At 44.4% G+C, this 24616-nt stretch overlaps 1 protein-coding gene across 1 annotated transcript in view; it reads left to right on the top strand.

Annotated features, from left to right (window-relative positions):
* Positions 1–24616, top strand: part of IL20RB (interleukin 20 receptor beta) — a 47223-nt gene that overhangs the window by 15429 nt on the left and 7178 nt on the right. The window contains exons 2-6 of the mRNA XM_011958156.1: positions 4967–5093; positions 6658–6848; positions 10248–10372; positions 12724–12874; positions 16214–16356. Coding sequence (XP_011813546.1) covers positions 4967–5093; positions 6658–6848; positions 10248–10372; positions 12724–12874; positions 16214–16356 — 737 coding nt within the window. The remainder of the gene's footprint in view (positions 1–4966; positions 5094–6657; positions 6849–10247; positions 10373–12723; positions 12875–16213; positions 16357–24616) is intronic.

Below are 24616 nucleotides of genomic sequence, written 5' to 3'. Positions count from 1 at the left end.
TAATGGTTGTATTTTTAGTAGAGACGGGGTTTCACCATGTTAGCCAGGATGGTCTTGATCTCTTGACCTTGTGATCCGCCCACTTCTGCCTCCCAAAGTGCTGGAATTACAGGTGTGAGCCGCTGTGCCTGGCCCATTTTTGCTTTTATTCTGGGTACTTTGGCTGCAGCATTAGTAGTATCTGTGATTTCATCAGTGGGTTAGGATACAGTTATTGGAGTCTGTGGTGAAGTTGTGCTGTGGGATGCCAGGTGGGCCAGTCTACAGGCCCCAATTTTGGCACTGGTGGTCTGAGTATGCCTATCCTTGTGTCCCAGGGTTGGGTATGCTGGCACTGGTGTTGGTGGTTACCAGCACGTTGATTCTTGGGCCTCCACATGACTTGCTTGCTGGCAGTGGTAGTGGTGGACTGGGTTCTTGGCAAGAGGGTTCTTGGGGCCCTAGACAGCTAGCATGGCACAAGTGATGGCAGTAGCAGTGGCAGCATAATTATCTGAGTTCTAAGAGTTGTCCTTTTATGATGGCAGTGGGTGTGATGGGCTGTGTAGGACAGTCTCCAGGACCGCAGGTGGTACTTGCCAGCTGACGTGATGGCAGCTGAGAGTTTAGACCCAACCTCAGGACCCCAGAAGGAGTACTCAGGTACCCAAGGTGCCCTTGTCACCCTCCAAGGCCATGGGCTATGTGCTGTGTCTCAGAGAAGGGAGTGAAGCTGGGTTGAGTGAGCTTGTACTCAGGCCCTTCAAAGTGGGAGCAGGCACCAGTCATGGTGGGTAGGGGTCAGGGCAATCCTCAGGTCTCAGGTGGAATGCATGGGTGAAGAGTGGTAGTAGCCATGCTGAGGTCCTCCCACTGGAGAGGGTGGGGCTGACCTCTGTGGCTACAGCCTGGGCCAGTAGGTGGGGAACATGTACCTGTCTCATGCTTCGGCCCTGGCGGGGCTTACCCCCCAGCCCTGGCAGCAGCCGGCCACACCTAGCTTGAGCCCTTACCTTGCTGCAGGAGTCCCCAACCAGCTTGTGACTAAGCCCCAGTGGCAGCTTGTGCCTGTTTTCATCCCAGTCTCAGTCCTGGCAGCACTCACTTCCCAGCATTGAGAGCTGCAGCCCATGCCTCACTTGATTCTCAGTCTCAGCTGTGGGAGTTCATTCCCAGTTTGTGCCCTAGTCTCAGCAGCAATAGCTTGAGTTTCTCTAATGGTGCTGCTGGCCACCAGAATAGCATGTGCATCTGCCAAAGACTAGGATTTAAAATGGTGCCTTGCTGTAACTGTTTGGGTCTCAGAAAAAGTATGGAACCCAGCATGAGTTCCCTTCTTGGGACAGTTTTGTCCCCCATTCTCCTGGCAGCTCCCTATGTATGTTTTCAGGACTTAGGAGGGTTGAGGAACTCTCTCGCGGCCAGGATTGCATGATTCCATGGTGGGAATGAGGGACACCGGAAGTCTCTCACTTACTCTTTCCCTACGCTGAGAAGTCACTCTTGGCTGCCAGCTGATCCTAGCCAAGCAGTCTGCCTCTCCTCCTCCTTCCTTGCTTTTGGTGTTTCCTGTAACTTTTCTGTTGAGTTCCAGTGTTCTCTTTTGGATAATGTATTCAAAGTGTGACTGTATATACATGATTCCGGTTCTTCTAAGTGGAGGAGGTAAGCATGAAATGCTTCTGGTAAGCTATCTTGAAACCCCTCCCCCTCCTTTTAGGTATTCTAGTTCCTTTGACTTTTCTTACAAAATTTAGGAAAAACTTATCTATGTTAACAAAAAACTTGCTGGACTATCGATAGGAATTGCATTAAACCTATATATCAATTTGGGGGAGAACTGGCATCTTAACTGTTGAATCTTCTAATGCATGAACACAGTATGTCTCTCCATTTATTTAAATCTTCTTTGACTTCATTTAGCATTGTGGAGTTTTCCTTATACAAACCCTGAATGTATTTTGTTAGATTTACACCTATTTTTTTCAGTGATTATAATTTTAATGTCTGTGTATGTGTTTGTTGCTGGTATATAGAAATATAATTTTGTTGTTGAGACGGAGTCTTGCTCTGTTGCACAGGCTAGAGTGCAGTGGTGCAATCTCAACTGTCTGCAACCTCCATCTCCTGGGTTCAAGCGATTCTTCTGCCCCAGCCTCACGAATAGCCGAGATTACAGGTGCGCACCACCACGCCCAGCTAATTTTTGTATTTTTAGTAGAGATGGGGTTTTGCCATGTTGGTCAGGCTGGTCTCGAACTCCTGAGCTCAGGTGATCCACCTGCCTCGGCCTCCCAGAGTGCTGGGATTACAGGCATGAGCCACCATGCTTGGCCTAGTTTTAGATTTTTTTTTTAAGATTCTGTGGGATTTTTCTACATAGCATATCATGTCATTTGCATATAGGACAAGTTTTACTACTTCCTTTATAATCTGTATTTCTTTTACTTCTTTTGCTTGCCTTATTACAGTGGCTAGAACTTTCAGTAGTATGTTGAATAGGAGTGATAAGAGTGTACATTTTTGCCTGTTCCTGATCTTGGAGAGGAAGCATTCAGTCCTTCACCGTTAAGTAAGATGTTAGCTGTAGGTTTTTTGTAGATGGTCTTTATGAAGTTGTGGTAACTCCCTGCTGCTCTTAACTTGAAGAGAGTTTTTGGTTCTGTCTTGGTTTTTCTTTTTCTTTTCTTTTTTTTTTTTTTCTGAGATGGAGTCTTGCTTTGTTGCCCAGGCTGGAGTGCAATGGCGTGATCTCGACTCACTGCAACCTCCGTCTCCCAGGTTCAAGCAAGTCTCCTGCCTCAGCCTCCCAAGTAGCTGGGATTACAGGCATGCGTCACCACACCCAGCTAATTTTTCTATTTTTAGTAGAGACTGGGTTTCACCATGTTGGTCAGGCTGATCTCGAACTCCTGACCTCAGGTGATCCACCTGCCTCAGCCTCCCAAAGTGCTGGGATTACAGGCGTAAGCCACCGCACCAGGCCTGTTTTGTCCTATTTTTCATAATGAATGGATGTGGGTTTTGTAAATCCTTTTTCTGTGTCAATTGATATGATTTATGATTTTATTCTTTACTTTATTGACATGGTAAATTACATTAACTGATTTTCAAATGTTGAACCAGCCCTGCATACCTAGAACAAATCCCCCTTGGTCATAGTATACAGTTCTTTTTGTACATTATTGAATTTGGATTGCTAATATTTTGTTGAAGATTTTTGTCTAAGTTTATAAGATATATTTTTATGTAGTTTATGTATATATTTTCCTTGTTTGATTTTGGTATCACAGTAATACTGGCCTCATAAAGTAAGCTGGAAACTGTTCTTTCCTATTCTGTTTTAGAGGAAATTGCATTTTGTTGATGTTATCTTCTTTAAATGTTTGGTAGTATTTTCCATTAAAACCATATGTGCCTGGAGATTTCATTTCTGAGAGCTTTAAGTTATATAATTAAATTATGTTAATTAATAAATGGATTTGTTGACATAATTTAATTATGTAATTACATTAACTAGTTTTATAAAATGTAGCTTTATATTTATATAGCTTTATATTCCCCAAATAGCTGGCTAGAGAATTTTTTTTTTCATTTACCAGAGGAAGGTGTCAGAGGGGACCATTCCCTGTCCTCCTGTACCACTCCACCCCTTTTCCTTTCCATCCCTTGGGTGATTTCAAGCTTGGGGGTGGGTGGGGTCAGGAAGCCTGCCTTGTGGGTGCTCCCGGTGTTTCCCCACAGAACAGACCATGGATGCTGAGGGTAAGATGGAGGTGCATCACTAGGGCCCTACATTAGCGAAGGAGCAGGGAAACCAGGTGGGGTGTCCCCAGCAGCCTTCCATCCCTTTGTGGTCACAGGGCTTGATAACGAACAGCAGGTGCCAATCTGGAGATAGGCACAGAGATGAAAAGTCCCAAATGAGGACTCCAGCCCCACCCCTACTATGCTGTAGATGTTATCACTGTCCTATAACAGCAAAGGGAGGCAGGTGTTGGGCATTTAAAGAGGAACACAGCAGAGAGTTCAGACTGTACCTTGGGGTGACATGTGAGGATGAAGTTTTTGGTTTTGTGACTGCCCAAAGTCCTTATGAGCAGGTTCACCTTCATAGGGCTCTTTCATTCTCTACAAATCATAGTCCCACTGTGTGCATACTCTGGGCACACTGTGTCTGGGCACACTCTGGGCATACTGGTGTCCCAGACTGACTCAGGGGCCTGCAGTCTTTCTGGGGTGGAGTCGCAGAGCTGGCTTGGTGTCCCACTCGAATGGACTCTCTCCACAGCAGATCTGAGCCTGTACTTCCCACCTGGCAGCTGATGCCCCATTTGGCCTTGCTGAGGGACATGAAAGGATGTGCTTTGGCATCTGAGGATGGCAGTGGCAGGAGAGGGAGGTGATGAGAATGTTGTGGTAGTCTGCATGGGTTTTCCATGAATGATTAAGAGGCTCATGTTTATGCAACTTGCTTAAAGCGACATAGTAAGTGGCAGAGTCTCTGGATCCTGGTCAGTCTAACAGAAGAGTCATAAATAATGTGACTTAGTTTTCTCATTTGTACAATGGAAAAACTAATGGTATTTACCTCCCAGTATGGTCATGAGAATTCAATGAGACAATCATGTAAAAATCCAGCACATGGCCTAGATAGAACATGGTAAGTATTAGATAAATATTAGTCATTATTAATATTGATATGCCATTTATCAACAAAATCAGAATTACAATGATGGTACCAAAAATTTAGCATTAACATAAGTATGATAAAATTAGAGTTGTTTCTGGTTTATAAACATGTGAGGCCTTTTTTGTTTTTCTGGAGACAGAGTCTCATTCTGTCGTCCAGTCTGGAGTGCAGTGGTACAATCTTGGCTCACTGCAACCTCCGCAGGTGAGGCCCTTCATTAGACATTAATTTGAAGCTGTGGCATTCTCCCACTATGAGCCCACCTGTCAGCCAGGCTATCTGCCTTGATCCTAGATGAAGTGACCATTCTGCCTGCCCCTCAGAACCTCTCTGTACTCTCAACCAACATGAAGCATCTCTTGATGTGGAGCCCAGTGATCGTGCCTGGAGAAACAGTGTATTATTCTGTCGAATACCAGGGGTGAGTTTTGTTTTTTTTTAATCTTATTTTTAATAGTTCTTCTCCTTTAGGCAGAAGTTGGTTCCTGAAGGCATAGCCCTTCCTCCTGAGCCCAAGGTGGCTTTTTGAGTCCAGGGATAGATTATCCCCAATGATCTACCCCCTCTGTCTGCATAGGCATTGAAAGAGTTGAAGAAGCAAGGGAAATTGTTCCGTGGATTTGACAGTGAACTCTCTGGGAAGACGAATGTGCCTAACACATTTTGTTGGAGTTCTTTTAAAAAGTGAATCAACTGTTCAACGGGTTTGACTCTGACTTGAGATGGATAAATCACTGGAGACTCAGATCCTTTAAGGGTGGAGAAGTCCTTACTTTTCCTGACTATAAGCTTATACCTAGAGCCAAAACAAACTATAACCCTAAAGGTCAGCTGGCCCTGGGGCCAAGCAGGCTCTAGTCTTCTCCAGGTGACCAGGTACTTGCAGCTATTGAAGATTGATAAGGACACAGAAACTGCTCCATATATTTCATTAACAATGAGTACAGGCTGAGCACCTACATGTGTAGATATTCTTCTAGGCTCAGGGATACAGTTGACAAGGTTTCTGGATTTTGAGAGCTTACATCTAGAGGACGATACAGATGGTAAATATATTAGGCCAGCATTCCTTAGTATGGTAGCCACCAGCCACAGCTGGTTATTTAAATTTAAATTAAATTAAATTAAAATGTCTTTTTCCTGCCACACTGGTCACATTTTAGGTGTTTAATAGCCACATGCGGCCAGTGGCTACCATATTGAACAACATCGATTTAGAATATATGCATCATCACAGAAAGTTTATTTTTGGAAAGCACTGCTCTGGGGAATTTTGGACAGTAATCAGTGCTAGGAGGAACCTAAAAGGCTGATGCCATAGAGAGTTGACGCTGAGTCTCCTTTATATTAGATGGCCTGGGATGGCCTCTCTGAGGAGGTGATATTTATGCCATGTCTGAAGGACAAGAGGAGCTGGCCATGCGAACAGCAGAGGCAGAGCGTTTGAGATGGAGTGAACAGCTAGCCAAAGGTCCTAAGGCAAAAAGTGCTCAGCATTTCGGAGAAATGACCAGTGTGGCAAGAATATCATACTTAGGAGCTGAGTGAGAGAGAAGGCCAAAGCACCTTGTAGGCCACTGGCAAGAGTTTGGATCCCATTCTAAGTCCTGTAGGAAGCCAGTAAGGAGAGAAATGTCATGATCTGCTGAGTGGTGAAGGGTTTCGAGAATGGCAGGTGTGCAAGCTGGGAGACCACGGCAAGGCAAGGAATGACAGTGGCTGAGATTAGGGTGACTACCCTGGAGATGACGAGATAAGAGATACAGACACATTGATGTTTATGCCTAGCTTTCCCCATCTGGCGATAAAAGGAGTAAGGGAGAACCGATGGTTGGTAGGGAGGAGAGTGGAGGAGCTGGGATAATGAGCAAGTACTTACTTTACTTACCTGTACAAAGTAGGAGAATGAAGGCAGTTACTTGCAACCATAACAGAGCCTGTGTCAGAGGGGCTGGTGTAACTCCGTGCCCTCCTCTCTTTAATAGGGAGTATGAGAGCCTGTACGCGAGCCACATCTGGATCCCCAGCAGCTGGTGCTCACTCACTGAAGGTCCTGAGTGTGATGTCACTGATGACATCACGGCCACTGTGCCATACAACCTCCGTGTCAGGGCCACACTGGGCTCACAGACCTCAGCCTGGAGCATCCTGAAGCATCCCTTTAATAGAAACTCAAGTAAGGCCCTTCTCTCCTTACACTCCCACCCCCACCAGCTACTCCTTTGGGAACCATGTTCACCTAGACTTTCTAGACTTTTTTTTAACATCAAAAGAATCCTGCAAAGCCAGGGTATTGTGAACACAAACAACCCTTACTGGTACATTTGAAAAATTGCCAGCTGCTTTCTACATGCTGCTCTCTCTCATGCCCTTTAACTTTACAAGTCATTCCTGATTGTCTGTGTCAGGGAGTGCAGGTGTTGGGGATGCTGACACTGGGAACCTGGAAGGAAAGCTGCTCTGGAAGTGAAGAGATGGCACCAGGACTGCTGCTCCCTACCCTGATTGTGCCTCCATAAATCTTACACTGCCTCCCACTTGATGCCTCATTAACTGCATATTTACTGCCCATGTAATCAGCTTTGTTGTGCAAGAGGATTTATAGCTTTGTTGTGCAAGAGGATTTATAACAGAGCCACCGGAAAATTGCCCGTCTATAATGACTTCTGTGGGAAATAAATAACTTTTCTTTTGGAGTGGTACCTGGAAAAGGATTGAGAAAGAAGTAATAGAGGAATCCAGATAGGTGGCCAAATATAGCTGAGTACAAGCACTGGCCATTGTGTAAAAGGACCTGTGTGTTTGGGGAACAGAGGAGGCAAGGGCTGATGGGCAGAGGGTAAGGAAGCAGCTGATCATGTAGTGAAGGGCTCTGACATGAAGCTTGACCAAGTCAGTAGAGGGGAGCCATGAAAGATGAGAGGATCTAGACCAGGTATATCTTTTTTTTTTTTTTTTTTTTTGAGACAGAGTCTCACTCTGTCGCCCAGGCTGGAGTGCAGTGGTGCCATCTCGGCTCACTGCAAGCTCCGCCTCCCGGGTTCACACCATTCTCCTGCCTCAGCCTCCTGAGTGGCTGGGACAACAGGTGCTCGCCACCTCGCCCGGCTAATTTTTTGTATTTTTAGTAGAGACGGGATTTCACTGTGTTAGCCAGGAGGGTCTCGATCTCCTGACCTCATGACCTGCCCGCCTCGGCCTCCCAAAGTGCTGGGATTACAGGCGTGAGCCACCGCGCCCGGCCCGAGAGCAGAGGTTTTTAACTTTGTACATTCGAGTCACAGGGGAGCTTTAGAATCACTTATGCCTGGGGCCCTTCCACAGAGAGTCTGGTTTGAATGATCTGCATGCATCTTGTTCACTGGGAGTTTAAAATTCTTCCCAGATTATTTTTATGTACAGCCAGGGTTGAGATCCACTAGTAAAGAGACTAAACACCCTACACGAGGGAGGTAGAGATGTAGAAAGAAATGGGCTCACATTCTGTAGATTAACTCTGTGACTCTGGGCATGTCCCTTAATCTCTCTGTAAAACAGGAACAATGTTAGGCTGGGCGCGGTGGTTCACTTTGGGCGCGGCACTTTGGGAGGCCGAAGTGGGTGGATCACGAGGTCAGGAGATCCAGACCATGCTGGCTAACACAGGGAAACCCCATCGCCTGTAGTCCCAGCTACTCGGAAGGCTGAGGCAGGAGAATGGCATGAACCTGGGAGGCGGAGCTTGCAGTGAGCCGAGATCGCGTCACTGCACTCCAGCCTGGGTGACAGAGCGAGACTCCCTCACAAAAAACCGCCCCCACCTGCCCCCCCCATAAAAAAACAGGAACAATGTTTACCTTCTAAAGCTTCCTGGGCAGATTAAATGAGATAAGCATGCAGAAGGCATAGGACAGAGGTTCCTGCCCTAACGCTGTCGAACAGCTCTCCTCTGAACTGAAACTTCAGATTATTTTCTCTAATTCTGGTCTCAGTAAAGATGGAGATCAGAAGACCCAGTTCCAATCATATCTGACAGAAAAGTCGAGGAGTGAAATATCTGTTTCCCTTCTGGAGGTGTTTCAGAGGTAGTGCTAGTGGTGCTGAGTGGTCATATGAATCTCAGCACTGAATGTATTTTGTACAGTTGGCCCTGACTTCCCAAGTCCTCCTGACCCCCATCCAGGTAGCTCTCCAACAGCCAAGCATATACACTTCTCTGATGAGGGAGGCGAGGGGGAAAGGCTTTGCTCTCTGAAAACTCCCTCTAGGCACTGCCTTTCTTCTGAGTGTCCGCTGACCCCAGGGAAGGCAGATTTAGCCCAGAGCATGCCCCAGCCCACTTTCCAATCCAAGACCAGTGATCAGGGTGGCCCTTCTGGTCCTGCAGTATCTGGGTCTGAGAGGCAGGTATAACTCCATCACCAGTAACCAGGGTGTAGAGACTATCTGTGTGGGCCTTCTGCTGTTGGTCTGCTGATGGTAAGGTAGTCACAAGGGCTGTGGGCCTCTCCGCTGGGGACCTTACAATATGAAAGATAATGTTTGTGCTTATGCTGTAATTTCTAGAGTTGATTATTGGAATCTGTAAAAAGCCTGTGGGCGGGGCACATTGGCTCACTCCTGTAATCCCAGCACTTTGGGAGCTCGAGGTGGGCAAACTGCTTGAGCCCAGTCTGGGCAATGTGGTGAAACCCAATCTCTACAAAAAATGCAAACAAAATTAGCTGAGTGTGGTGATGTGTGCCTGTAGTTCCAGCTACTTGGGAGCCTCAGGTGGGAGGATTACCTGAGCCTGAGAGTTCGAGGCTGCAGTGAACCATGCTAGTGCCACTGCACACTTCAGTCTAGCTGACAGTGAGACCCTGTCTGAAAAGAAAAAAAAAAAAAAGCCAGTAACTTGCCAGCATCCCTTACTTAGGATATGAGATGAAAAATAGAATTGGGCTGAGAATAGAATGGCCAGCCGTATTCATGGTCTGCTCATCTGCTGATACAGGAAAGTTGTCAGTAGCCAGTACATGCCACAGATCTATGTGAGTTGTGGGAATGCACGTGGCCCTGCCAGGTATGCTCATTCCTAAGGGGCAAAGACCGGGCCTGGCTGTTCAGTATAGACCTGAGCTCACATAGGCATTTGGCAAGCATTAAAATATGGCATCTGCTCACTTAGTGAGCCAAAGTGAGGAGCAATTTCTGCTGAAAAAGTGGTGACAGGAGGGGCATGGATCATAAAATTTTAAAAGAGCAAGAGATAATGTTTACTGGAGTTTTTAATCACTTTTCTTGTGTATATGTGCCTCCTGGAGAAGGAACAGTGGACTTTATTAAAGGATCAAAAAAGAAGAGAATTATAGTATTTGTCATTTGTTTTTTCATTCATTCATCACTCAAAAAGCACCTGAGCATACAGCACCTGAGCACCTGCTGCATACAGGAGAGTATTTGTGTACATGTTTCCATGAGCTTGAAGCTACAGCTGACTCCCTCCCTTCCCTACAGAGACTGAAATATTTCCATAGATGTCACGGTCATTGTGTTCCAGGGAAATCAGCCCTGTCTGGGGCTGGCTTTAACTCTCCTGTTGTCTTGCCAACAGCCATCCTTACCCCACCTGGGATGGAGATCACCAAAGATGGCTTCCACCTGGTTATTGAGCTGGAGGACCTAGGGCCCCAGTTTGAGTTCCTTGTGGCCTACTGGAGGAGGGAGCCTGGTGCCGAGGTGAGACTCCAGCCTTGGCCCTTGGGTCAGGCTTCGGGAAAGAAGGCACAGATCTCTGAGGGTGAGCAAGGGAAAGCGGCCCCTGCAGTGCTCACTGGGTGACCTGGGGATGAGCAGTTCTGGGTGAAGTGTGCAAAAGATGGGTATGCTGACCACCCCATCAGTCTCTTCTCCAAAGAACTGCTTTGGTCCATTCAATCATTCCTTGGCTGGGAGCCTTTCCAGGCCACATCTGCTGAAGTGTGGGGCTGCCCCCTTACCCTAAACTCTAACCTAGCTGGACCCACAATATCTTTTCAATGCCTTTTTTCTCCCTCATCAGCTCATCTCCTCAGCCACTTAGGGGCAGCAGTCAGGATTTCTAGATCAACAGGATGATTTCAAAAGCCCACAGGGCTGGTACAAACCTCCTGAGGGTGTGTATCTTGGCAGGATGAAGAGGTAGAGGCAGGGATCCAGGAGCTGGCTTATGAGTAAACCCATCTATGAGCAGGTGGGCCACGCAGAATGCCCAGGAGGGTGCTGCCTTCCCCATGGGAAGGGTCCTACAGCCTGGGATGGCTGGGAGGCCAGCCGTCACAGAGGGACTAGCCAGACAAGCAGCAGCAGTGCAAGGAGTGAAGCATGAGCAGGAACTAGGGGACACTCAGACCTGTGGAGACTCTGTCCAAGCATGTGGTGACAAAGCTTAGAGGCCCACTCCAGGCAGCACAAGCAAAGATAGGCTTTATCACAGGGATTAATACGGTGCGATAAGGAGCTCTCACAGATCTATGAACAGAGCTGGCACAGGGCCAGGCTACAGCCTCGCTTACCCAGAGCCCTTGCTCCCCTGTGGTGGGTCCCTGCTCTTGCATACTTTCTGTGGCCCTTTCCTAGCTTATTCCAGGCTGTGATCCCTCATCAATGCTTCCTACTCGTGCCTATGATGTGCCCCCCCGCCCCTCCAGGCCTCTTAGGCCTGAGTCCTCCTCACTGTGTCCTCTCTCCTTTGTCCCTGCTTCTAGCTCTCGGTATTCAGCTTCCCAAGACCAAATCCTCAGAAGAAGAATCCAATTGGTCTTGCTCGTCTTATCAGGCCAAGCTTCAGGGGTTGCTGGTAGCCAGCTTGCCCCGATTGGACCTTTCTCAGGCCAAGAGTACCCTTGATCTTATAGCAGTATCTGGACTCAGAGCACGTGCCTCACAACCCATTCAAAGAGGGCTGTAGGTTGGGTAGCTTCCCATGAAAGGTGGTGTGGGCAGGTACAACACTGGGTTTCAGTATTTACCCCTGCTAGGCAAGAGCCCACTGTAGGATATGGCATTGCCAGCCAGGCAGATGGAGTAGTGTTGTGGACAGGGCAGAGCCTGTGCAGGAGGAAGCATGCAGCTCCCTCAGATTCACTGGGATGGAGCCCACTACCCACCCTAGGTAACTGGCAGTGCCAGGGCTAAGAGGGGAGCATGTACCCTGAGTCATCTAGGCTTGGTTCAGGCAAGCCTCCACAGGTTCAGATGAGGAGCACAGCCTTAGGGAGGGGCATGGAGGTGGAAGGCTGAACAGATGGATGGACAGATGGGTGGATGAGTGAGGAGGTGCTGCTCATGGCTCCACTGCACTGACTCCCTGGCAGCAGTGGCCATGCCAAGCCCCCGCTCAAGTCAGGGTCTCTGCACAAATGTTACCCTATCAGAGAAGCCTTCTCTAACCACTCTGTTTAAAACGTGCCTCCTCGTTACCATCTCTTTGCTCTGCTTTTTCCTTCACGGTCCTTATCACCACCTGATGTGTACTTTTTCAATGTCTGTCTCACCCCATGTAAGCTCTATGAGAGCAAGGACTTTGTCCATTTTGTTCAATGCTAGGTCCCTGTGCTTAGAGCAGTGCCTAGCACATAGTAGGTACTTAATAAATATGATTGAATGAATGTATGCATAAGTGAGAGGGAACATTCTGTGAGCATCCGGAAAGGAAGTATCTGCAACTTTCCTTCCTTGGCACTTTTTGCCCTTTCCAGTCCTGCTGCCTTCTGGGAATAACTTTTCTTCTTCCTTTTTTTGAGATAGAGTCTCGCTCTGTCGCCCAAGCTGGAGTGCCGCGGCATGATCTTGGCTCATGGCAACTTCTCCCTCCTGGATTCAAGCAATTCTCTTGCCTCAGCCTCCTGAGTAGCTGGGATTACAGGCACCTGCCACCATGCCCAGCTAATTTTGTATTTGTAATAGAGACGGGGTTTCACCATGTTGGCCAGGCTGGTCTTGAACTCCTGACCTCAGGTGATCTGCCCACCTCAGCCTCCCAAAGTGCTGGGATTACAGGCGTGAGCCACCGCACTTGATCAATAACTATGTTTTCTGGTTTCTCAAAGGAACATGTCAAAATGGTGAGGAGCGGGGGTATTCCAGTGCACCTAGAAACCATGGAGCCAGGGGCTGCATACTGTGTGAAGGCCCAGACATTTGTGAAGGCCATTGGGAGGTACAGCACCTTCAGCCAGACAGAATGTGTGGAGGTGCAAGGTAAGGCTGGCTTCTCTGTCCCTGGAGCCCTGCACAGGTGATAGCCCCTCCTGGTCATATCTCAGAGGCCTGCTGGGTTCCTTTGGTTCTGAGTTTTCCCTTGATTTCACTGACCTCCCTCATGGACTGGGTGGGTTCCCATGGTGAAAGTATGTTTGTCACTCTGATTCCCTAGAGGTAGGAGTCCACCCTGGAGCTGGGTGGGGTTATGAGCAGCTGTCTGAAACACTTTCCCCCTTAAAGCTTCCTAGGCCTGGGGGCCAGGTGTTGCAAGACTGGTTTACCAGATAGTTACTGCCTGAGAATCAGAGCGGGCTGCAGAGGGTTCAGAGGGTTCAGAGCGGGCTGCAGAGGGTTCAGAACAGGCTTCAGAGGGTCAGACCTTGGAAGGAGGCACTACATTGTAAAATGCCACAGCCTTCTTCATCTAGAAAGGACCTTATGGAAAGTCTAGAGAATCCTCGTTTGAATTACTCTTTTCCCTTGAATATTTTAAGGTCAGAAAACCTACAATGTTTAAAAACCCTTTGAAAAGAAGCAAAACCAAATAAGAGCCTACATCCCATGATCTGTCACTCAAATGTCACTAGTTACATTTTTGTGTATAGCCTTTTAGTCTTTAAAAAAAAAAACTATTATCTTTTTAAAAAGACTAATTATTACCTTAATTTTGTAGTACATTTATTTATTTATTTTTCTTTCTAAAAAAATTTACTTTATTTCATATGTAGAGACAAGGTCTTGCTCTGTTGCCTGGGCCTTGGCCTCCCAAAGAGCTGAGATTCCAGGTGTGAGCCACCACACCGGTTCATTGAGGGCATCATCCTTCAGTCATTCCCATGTGTAGGCACGTGCTGTAGTCCTATAACATATACATTTTGTGCCTGCTTTTTCACAAATATCATATGCATAACATTTTTCATGCAGATTTCCTGATTACTATTTTATACTACTTTATGAAATCATACAAGTCAAGCTTGCTTAACAATCCAAACAACACCAAAACATATAAAGTAAGGGGCAGGACCAGGCATGGTGGCTCACAGCTGTAATCCCAGCACTTTGGGAGGCTGAGGCAGAAGGATTGCTTGAGCCCAGGAGTTGAACACCAGCCTGGGCAACATAGCGAGACCTTGTCTCATTTTAATAAATAAATAAATGAAGAGATGAGTGTGCCCCATTCTTCTGCATATTACTCAGGAGGTTTCCCTCAGTGAGTTTGGTGTTTAATCTTCCAGGCGTTTTCTGTGTGGTACCAATGCTCACACACATAGATGGGATGATATTGTACCTACTACTCTGTACTTGGCTTGTCTTCACTCAGTAGTATATTGTGAACATCTTTTCATGTCAGTACATATGGATCTACCTCATTTTTAAAGATTACACTTTAAGTCCTAGGGTACATGTGCACAACGTGCAGGTTTGTTGCATATGTATACATGTGCCATGTTGGTGTGCTGCACCCATTAACTCATCATTTACCTTAGGTATATCTCCTAATGCTATCCCTCCCCCATCCCCCCACCCCACGGCAGACCCTGGTATGTGATGTTCCCCATCCTGTGTCCAAGTGTTCTCATTGTTCAATTCCCACCTATGAGTGAGAACATGCGGTGTTTGGTTTTCTGTCCTTGCGATAGTTTGCTCAGAATGGTGGTTCTACCTCATTTTTAAAGGTCTGGGTGTGGTGGGCTCATGCCTGTAATCCCAGCACTTTGGGAGGCTGAGGCAGGTGGATCAACTGAGGTCAGAAATTTGAGACCAGCCTGACCAATGTGGTAAAACCCCATCTCTACTAAAACTACAAAAATTAGCCAGGCATGGTGGCACACACGCCTGTAATCCCAGCTACTGGGAAGGCTGAGGCAAGAAAATCACTTGAACCCAGGAGTCAGAGGTTGCAGGGAGCCAAGATTGCACCACTGCACTCTAGCCTGGGTGACAGAGCAAGACTATCTTTAAAAAAAAGCATATGTATATGTCAATATATGTAAATGAAAGGCTGTTGCTCTAGCTCAGATGTTGCTAAGAACTGACTTATGTATATAGTTGTTTCCTTCCTTGGGATTAGTTTTTGGAATTAAAATTTCAGGAGTTGGGGAGAAGTGAGGATATGGGCACAAAGAAAACAGAAAGAATGAATAAGACCTACGATTTGATAGCACATAGCACAATAGGGTGACTATAGTCAACAATAATTGAACTGTATATTTTTACGTAAGTTAAAGAGTGTAATTGTATTGTTTGTAACACTAATGATAAATGTTTGAGAGGATGGCTACCTATTCTCCATGATGTGCTTATTTCACATTGCATGCCTGTATCATGTACCCCATATACACCCACTATATACTACAAAAATTAAAAATTAAAAATTGCAGGAGTGGATGAAAGGGTATGAACATTTGTGTGTCTCTTGATGCGTACCACCAAAATATTTTCCAAAATCATTGAAACAATGTACAACGCCCCCAGCCACAAGTCCACCAGCCTCTCCAGTCTCATTGACTGGGCTACCCTTCACATTGCAGGTGAGTAGCCTGGCCCAAAGAGGCTAATTGTGTTGCTCAAGAGAGATGGGAAAATAACCTGTATCCTCTTCCACATCTCCAGATGCTCAAATCTGGCCTTTTCTGCTACAATTATTTGGTAGAATGACTGTGAGCTTAGGAGCCAATCCTATCTGGGTAACCTGGGGTAGGCCACTTAACCATTCTGAGCATAGATTCCTCTTCTATAAAAGCAGGGGTACTCACACTCATTGTGAAGAACAAGCAACTACACATCCAGCCCCTAGCATAGTTCTGGAAAGCAACAGTATCCCTAGCACACAATATAGGGGCTTGATATATTGTAGTTATTTTCTGACTGTTTTCTGAACCATTTCCTCCATAACATGAATCAATGCCAAGAGTGAATTGTGAAACATACTTTGTTTTCAGTTACCGCCCAGCCCCATTCTGTGCTGTTTCTTTCAATACCTCCCCCTCATCCTGCCCAGGGCTTGGCACTCTGCCTTCCTCCTGGCAGTGGTGCCAAGGTACGTGCTAACACAGCAATTGGCTTAACACTGATACTCCTCCCTTTTGTGTCACAAGAAAAAGATTTTAATCTTCCCTGGGGCTTTCTGGAAACCATGCCTTAATCTGGATTCGAGAAAAATGCTTTTAATGGTGGTAATTTTGGTCACTAAGGCACACATCAAATCTCAGGATGATGGTGTCTGCTGTCTTAGCCAATGTGCAGAGTCAACTCCAGGAAACTGGGGGAGGCTCAGGATTGAAGATTTAATCTTCACTGTTGTTTTCTAAGCCTGTTTTTATCTTTTGTTTTCAGGAGAGGCCATTCCCCTGGTACTGGCCCTGTTTGCCTTTGTTGGCTTCATGCTGATCCTTGTGGTCGTGCCACTGTTCATCTGGAAAATGGGCCGGCTGCTCCAGTACTCCTGTTGCCCTGTGGTGGTCCTCCCAGACACCTTGGTAATAGAGTAGTTCTTTATTCCTTTCAGTATAACACTGACCAGATGTAGCTTGGACCTTAGCTGGGCATGGACACATGTTTCCATGTTTCCATCATGAGATTATAGGCACCTGCACAGAGAGGGGAGAGGAATACATACAAAAGACTTCATTTCTAACTAGAGATACTGGAAGAAATCTCCCTTCTCCAGGGCGTGGTGACCTTCCTGAGGCAGGCCACCTCTGCTCTCTCCCAGGGCCTGGGATGGCAAAGAGAGAAGATGTGTTGCCCAGCCCAGGATGCTCAGCATTGCAGGAGTCACTCATGGTCCTCCCCTCCCAGACTGGCTTGCTGAGCATTCTTGGCCTCTTCCCACAATTGTAATAGCAACTACACCCAATAACATGTTCCAACCCAACTTATTCAATTCACATGCCAAAAGCCTCATTGTTCTCAGAGTGAAGATGTACATAGGAGGCATGGACTGTGCTTTGATTTTGGTGGGATAGGGTGGGGTGAAGAGACAACAATCTGGACCTTCATAGTGAGTGCCTGAGGTTAGGAGACCCTACCTGTATTCTCAGATCCTCATGAGGCCAGAATTCTTATCTTACTCCTGAGGGCCCTGGACCACAGGTCTGGGTCTCTCCAGTGGGTATAGGACCCATGCACCTATACAATGGTGGGGGAAACCCAAAAGCAGGCCTCCAACAGCTCCCCCATGTTCTCTGGCTGCCTCTGCAGATGTTTCACCCCAACCCCCAGACCTCAACCACACAAAGTAGTGCAACAAAGCAAAACAAAACAAAAACAACAAAAACGAAATCAAAAAGCCCCATCCCTGTCACCCTAGGGAATTCTCACAGTTCTCTCCTGGGAGGAGGGAGCCAGTGTCAGCTTCTGGAAAGCAACTAAAGCCAGAACTGTCTGCAACTTATACATGCCTGTAGCTCCTTATCAGCCTGGAGTCACTGTTTCTGAAAGGAGTCATCCTGTGACATCTCTGTGGCCCTGCTTTCTCGCCCTACACAGGAGGAATAATTCTCACTATAAATCAGTCTTCAGGACACCACTCCACTCATTATCCTAATGCCAGATCTCCCTTCTCTCCCATACTTGCGGGTAGTCATAACGACAGAGCTAAGTGCCAGACACTGTTCGAAGGCTTTATATTTATTGAATCATTTGTTGTCATAAAGCTTGGCAGTGTCCTTTTTATCAGTTCTCCCTCCATCCTTCTCTGAATCACTGAATGACTTACTGCTATGCATAAAGGCAATGGGATATATCAAACTCCGGGAAAGAGGGTGGGCCTTTATTACCCTTCAGCAAGAACGTGAGGGTCTCAAAGTACCTTGAAGCATGAAAGGATATGTATTCTGCAGTTATTGGGGAAGTGTTTTATAAATATCGATTAGGTAAAAATGTTTCATGGTATTGTTCAGATAATCTCTGTCTTTTTTTTTTTGTATAGTTGTTTTAATATTGAGAGTAGTATATCAAAATGCCACTATGAGTGCGGGCGTGTCTGTTTCTCTCTCTCTCTTTCTTTTTTTTTTTTTTCCAAGACGGAGTTTCACTGTTGTTGCCCAGGCTGGAGTGTAGTGGCGCAATCTTGGCTCACTGCAACCTCTGCCTCCTGAGTTCAAGCAATTCTCCTGCCTCAGCCTCCTGAGTAACTGGGATTACAGACGCCTGCCACCACACCCGGCTAATTTTTGTATTTTTAATAGAGACAGGAGTTTCACCATGTTGGCCAGGCTGGTCTCGAACTCCTGACCTCGTGATCCACCCGCCTTAGCTTCTCAAAGTGTTGGAATTACAGGCGTGATTCACCACACCTGGCCTGTTTCTCTCTTTATGTCAAATTTTCCTTAACGTATTTTGAGGCTCTGTTTTAAGTGTATTCACATTTTGACATTTAAGTGTATTCAAATTTTGTTATGATTTCCCAAGTAATGGAGTCTTTTATCATTATGATATGCTCTTCTTTACCTCTGGTAATATTTCTTAGTGTGATATCAGTATATCCTTTTTTTAATATATATTTTTACTTTAAATCTATCTGTATATTTATATTTAAGGTGTGTCTCTTACAGACAGCATATAGTCATTCTTTTCTATTATTATTTTTTGGTATAAATCCATTCTGATAACCTCTGCCTTTAAACTGGTATTTTTAGTCCACTAACTTTTTTTTTTTTTTTGAGATAGAGTCCCACTCTGTCACCCAGGCTGGAGTACAGTGGCATGATCTTGGCTCACTGCAACCTCTGCCTCCCGGGTTTAAGGAATTCTCCTGTCTCAGCCTCCCGAGTTGCTGGGACTACAGGTGCATGCCACCACACCTGGCTAATTTTTGTATTTTAGTAGAGACGGGGTTTCACCGTATTGGTCAGGTTGATCTTGAGTTCCTGACTTCAGGTGATCCACCCGCCTTGGCCTCCCAAAGTGTTGGGATTACAGGTGTGAGCCACTGCACCTGGCCTCCATTAAGTTTAATCTAATGATTGATATGGTTGAATTTAGGTCTATGATTTTATTTTCTGTTTTTTCCCCCCTTCTGTTCTTCTTTTTCTGCCTACTTTTGGGTTAATTAAAATTTTTTTTTGAATTTCACTTTAGTGGCTTTTTAGTTATTCTTCTTCACATTACCTTTTCATGGTTGTCCTAGGAGTTACAATATACATATTCTTAACTTTTCACAGTCTACTTAGAATTAATACTATATCATTTCACATGAAATGTAAGAATCTTGGAAGAACCTTGGAATAATTTTTGCTTTACATAGTCATATATATTTTTAAGGTATTTAAAATAATCTTTTATATTTACCCACATATTTACCATTTCTGGAACTCTTTCCTCTTTTCTGAGATCTGCATTTCCATCTGGTGTGGGCTTCCTGTCATTTTATAAAACTTCTTGTCTTTTTTCTGTCATAGGTTTAGTAATGTAGATCTGCTAGTAACAAATTCTCTTAGATTTCTTTTATCTGAAAATGTCTTTATTTTGCTTTCATTCTTGAAGGATATTTTTGCTGGATTCTTGGTTGACAATTTTTTCTTACTGTATTTTTATTTTAAATATTAATTATAATATTTCAAAAATAATAACATTTTATTTTAATAGAGATGGCATCTTGCTATGCTGCCCAGGCTAGTCTGGAACTCCTGGGATTAAACAATCCGCTTTCTCAGCCTCCCAAAGTGCTGGGATGACATGTGCAAGAGCCACTGCACCCAGCTCTTACTACTTTAAAAGTGTCAATTGTCTTCTAGCTTACATTGTTTCTGATAAGTAAACAGCCATGATTTTTTTAACATCATTCTCCTATGTGAAATGGGTTCTCTTTCTCTTGCTGATTTTAAATTACCGTTGGTTTTCACCGGTTAAATTATAACATGCCTAGATGGGGTTTGCATTATATTTATCTTGCTTATAGTATATTGAGCTTCTTGAATCTGTAAATGTGTATATTTTTAAGCTACAATTTGGAAAAATATCAGCCATTTTTTTTTCTTTTTGTTTTTTTAGAGAGAGGGCCTCACTCTGCCACGCAGGCTGGAGTGCAGTGGCGTGATCATGGCTCACTGCAGCCTCGACCTTCTGGGTTCAAGTGATCCTCCCACTTCAGCCTCTTGAGTAGTTTGGACTACAGGCATGTGACAGAGCAACCAGCTAATTTTTAAATTTTTTGTAGAGACAGGGTCTTGCTATGTTGTCCAGGTTGGTCTTGAACTCCTGGGCTCAAGCAATCCTCTTGCTTTGGCCTCCCAAAGTGCTGGGATTATAGGCATGGGCCACTGCGCCTGGTCACAGCTAATTATTTTATTTTTTGCAGCAATGGGGTTCTCCCTATGTTGCCCAGGCTCGTCTGGATCTCCTGGGCTCAAGTGATATCCTACTGCCTTGGCCTCCCAAAGTGTTGGGCTCAATAGACATGAACAACTGCTCCCAGCCCATATTTCTTCAGGTTTTCTTTTTTTCTCATTCTCTTCTCTGCTTCTGTGAGTCCAATCTTATTTATATTAGACCTTCAGATATTGTCTCCATAGATCCCTGAGGCTCCATTTGTTTTTATAAAAAACTTCTTTTCCTCTTCTTTATTCTTCAGATTGAATAGTTTTATTAACCTATCTTCTTGTTCCCTGACTCTTCTGTTATCACCAGTCTGATTTTAGGCACGTCTAGTGCATTTTGTATTTAAATTTCAGTTATTGTATTTTTCAATTCTAGAATTTCCATTTGTTTCCTTTTTATAGTAAATATTCTCTGCTGAGATTTTCTATTTGGTCATTTGTTATGAGAATATTTTCTTCTGTCTTTGAGCATCATTATAATACCTTTGTCTGCTTTACTTTAAAATCTTTGCTAATTTCACTAGGTGGGTCATGTCAAGGTTGGCCTTTATTGATTGTTTTGTATTTAGTATAGGTCACATTTTCCTATATTTTGTATGTCTAGTGATTTTGGATTATAGTCTGGATACTGCCAAAAATATGTTGTAGAGATTTTGGATTCTGTCATGTTCCTCTGAAAACTATTGTTTTTGTTTGTTTGTTTGTTTGCTTGCTTTAGTAAGCAGTTAATTTGGAAGACAGACTCAACTCTGGTCTCCTATGCAGTAGGCAGTTGGTATCTTTTAGACTGTTTAGCCTTAGACAGACTGGTAGGAGCTTTCCCCACACCTGCACCTCACACAGTTCGAAGGTCAATCAGATATTTGGGCAGAATTTATGTACAGAATTATAGCTCCCCTTTTCTGGCTCTCTCCTTTCTGGGATTTTTCCTCTTACTTTCTAACTTCTGTGTTTGCACCAATCTCTGTTTTTTGGCTCTTCAAAAACAGTAAGACTTTTTATGGCACCAAGTGGGACCTGCCTTCAGGCAAGGAGCTGTGAAAAATGGGAAACTCACCCAGTGACATTCCCTTCTTCCAAGCATGAACTTTCTGTTGCTCTCCCATGATTTAAGAATCTGTTTTTAACATTTGGGTCAGTTTTAAAAGTTGTTATCTGAGGAGTGTTGGTCTGATTGGCGCTCCTCTGACATAAGTGGAAGTAGAAACCTGCAATAGAAGAGGAATTCCCTGACCTAATCCAAAGCGATGGTAGTGGTAGGGAGCATTTCTGGCTGAGGCATATCAATAGCTCTTCTTTCTCATACACGGTAACAAGCTCAGCCTTCCTCCGTTGGGCTCCCCCCAGGTGGTTTTCTGTTGTGATTTCTCTCTGAACTCTGCTGTCCATGCTTATTCTTACAGTCAACTACACTCTTAACACTCTCTCTTATGTTTTCTCTTCTAGTTCTATCAGGGGGCCAGAAGAGTTTTTCTCTCTACTTCAAGATCAGGGAAATGAAGATCTTCCCAAGACCCAGTGCCTTGTTAGTGAGGAACAGGGTAAAGAGACAGGGAAAGAATCATGTAAAGGGTTAATAACGTATAGGATTTCAGGTACACAAGAAGAGTCCTCAACTGGTAAGATCTCCTAGGAATCCTGATGCATCGCGAGCCACACCCTAAAATCAGCTTTTGGAGAAAACGAAATAGCTTAGATGAAACCAGAGACTGGAAGACTCTATGACAGTATGACCAATTTCATCCATGGCAGATAGACGTCACTACCCTTGACTACCTTTTGCTTCCCTGTTCTCTGTTACCATTCTTCCTACATCATTCTGATGTCTGTTCCTACAGACATTCCCTTCCGTAAGGCTTTTAACTTTTATTCTTATTTCACGCCAAGATTTTTTAAAGTGGGCAGATATATCTGAGTCTATGCATTTCCCCACAGTGCTGTGTGAGAAGCAGATCACTAATGTCCACTGAATCCCACACACATTCTTGAGCTGTGAATCAATACTGCCACCTCCCCTCTCCGCTATGACTTTAGCATAGCCTAGCTGCATTTCTACATTTGTGTTACTTACAGATAATACTCCAAACTATTAAAAAGTGATATCTAGCCATCCTTGCAAAGTCGACTCATCTTTCCAACTAAACCATGGAAAATTACCAATCAGAAATCCTTGACAATTCTTCAAAAGGGTCCACTGAGTTTGTGTTTAATTTATCTGTATGGATGAAACATTTCATGTCTACGTCTAAAATTTTATAGTAGGTGATGGTTGCACTCTGAAATATGACATTAAGAATTTTTTCCATTAAAGTTTATATCACCAAGTAACAATCTTTTTTAAAATTGTTATTATACTTGAAGTTCTAGGGTACATGTATACAACCTGCAGGTTTGATACATAGGTATACATGTGCCATGTTGGTTTGCTGCACCCATCAACTCATCATTTACACTAGGTATTTCTCCTAATGCTATCCCTCCCCCAAGCCCACCCCCCGACAGGCCCCAGTATGTGATGTTCCCCACACCGTGTCCAAGTGATCTCATTGTTCAGTTCCTACCTGTGAGTGAGAACATGTGGTGTTTGGTTTTCTGTCCTTGTGATAGTTTGCTGAGAATGATGATTTCCAGCTTCATCCATATCCCTGCAAAGGACATGAACTCATCCTTTTTTATGGCTGCATAGTATTCCATGGTATATATGTTGATGGATATTTGGGTTGGTTCCAAGTCTTTGCTATTGTGAATAGTGGCACAAAAAACATACCTGTGCATGTGTCTTTACAGCAGCATGATTTATAATCCTTTGGGTATATACCAGGTAATGGGATTGCTGGGTCAAATGGTAATTGTAATTCTAGATCCTTAAGGAATCGCCACACTGTCTTCCACAATGGTTGAACTAATTTACACTCCCACCAACAGTGTAAAAGCATTCCTATTTCTCCATATCCTCTCTAGCATCTGTTGTTTCCTGACTTTCTAATGATTGCCATTCTAACTGGCGTGAGATGGTATCTTACTGTGGTTTTGATTTGCATTTCTCTGATGACCAGTGATGATAAGCATTTTTTTCATGTGTCTGTTGGCTGCATGGATGTCTTCTTTTGAGAAGTTTCTGTTCATATCCTTTGCCCCCTTTTTGATAGGGTTGTTTGTTTTTTACTTGTAAATTTGTTTGAGTTCTTTGTAGATTCTGGATATTAGTCCTTTGTCAGATGGTAGATTGCAAAATTTTTCTCCCATTCTGTAGGTTGCCTATTCACTCTGATGGTAGTTTCTTTTGCTGTGCAGAAACTCTTTAGGTTAATTAGATCCCATTTATCTATTTTGACTTTTGTTGCCATTGCTTTTGGTGTTTTAGTCATGAAGTCCTTGCCCATACCTATGTCCTGAATGGTATTGCCTAGGTTTTCTTCTAGGATTTTTATGGTTTTAGGTCTAACATTTAAGTCTTCAATCCATCTTGAATTAATTTTTGTATAAGGTGTAAGGAAGGGATCCAGTTTCAGCTTTCTACATATGGCTAGCTAATTTTCCCAGCACCATTTATTAAATAGGGAATCCTTTTCCAATTCTTGTTTTTGTCAGTTTTGTCAAAGATCAGATGGTTGTAGATGTGTGGTGTTATTTCTGAGGGCTCTGTTCTGTTCTATTGGTCTATATATCTGTTTTGGTACCAGTATCATGCTGTTTTGGCTACTGTAGACTCGTTTGAAGACTAGTTTGAAGTCAGGTAGTGTGATGCCTCCAGCTTTGTTCTTTTGGCTTAGGATTGTCTTGGCAATGCGGGGTCATTTTTTGTTCCGTATGAATTTTAAAGAAGTTTTTCCCAATTCTATGAAGAAAGTCATTGGTAGCTTGATGGGGATGGCATTGAATCTATAAATTACTTTTGACAGTATGGCCATTTTCATGATATTGATTCTTCCCATCCATGAGCATGGAATATTCTTCCATTTGTTTGTGTCCTCTTTTATTTCCTTGAGCAGTGGTTTGTAGTTCTCCTTGAAGAGGTCCTTCATATCCCTTGTAAGTTGGATTTCTAGGTATTTTATTCTCTTTGTAGCAATTGTGAATGGGAGTTCACTCATGATTTGGCTCTCTGTTTGTCTGTTAATGGTGTATAGGAATGCTTGTGATTATTGCACATTGATTTTATATCCTGAGACTTTGCTTAAGTTGCTTGTCAGCTTCAGGAGATTTTGGACCGAGATGATGGGGTTTTCTAAATATACAATCATGTCATCTGCAAACAGGAATAATTTGACTTCCTCATTTCCTAATCGAATACCCTTTATTTCCTTCTCTTGTCTGGTTGCCCTGGCCAGAACTTCCAACACTATGTTGAATAGGAGTGATGAGAGAGGGCATCCTTGTCTTGTGCCGGTTTTCAAATGGAATGCTTCCAGTTTTT

This window comes from Colobus angolensis, unplaced genomic scaffold (genome assembly GCF_000951035.1).
Source record: "Colobus angolensis palliatus isolate OR3802 unplaced genomic scaffold, Cang.pa_1.0 Scaffold46, whole genome shotgun sequence".
NCBI classification, from domain to species: domain Eukaryota; kingdom Metazoa; phylum Chordata; class Mammalia; order Primates; family Cercopithecidae; genus Colobus; species Colobus angolensis.
Note: the sequence above shows the minus strand (reverse complement) of the source record. Positions and strands in the feature narration are given on the sequence as shown.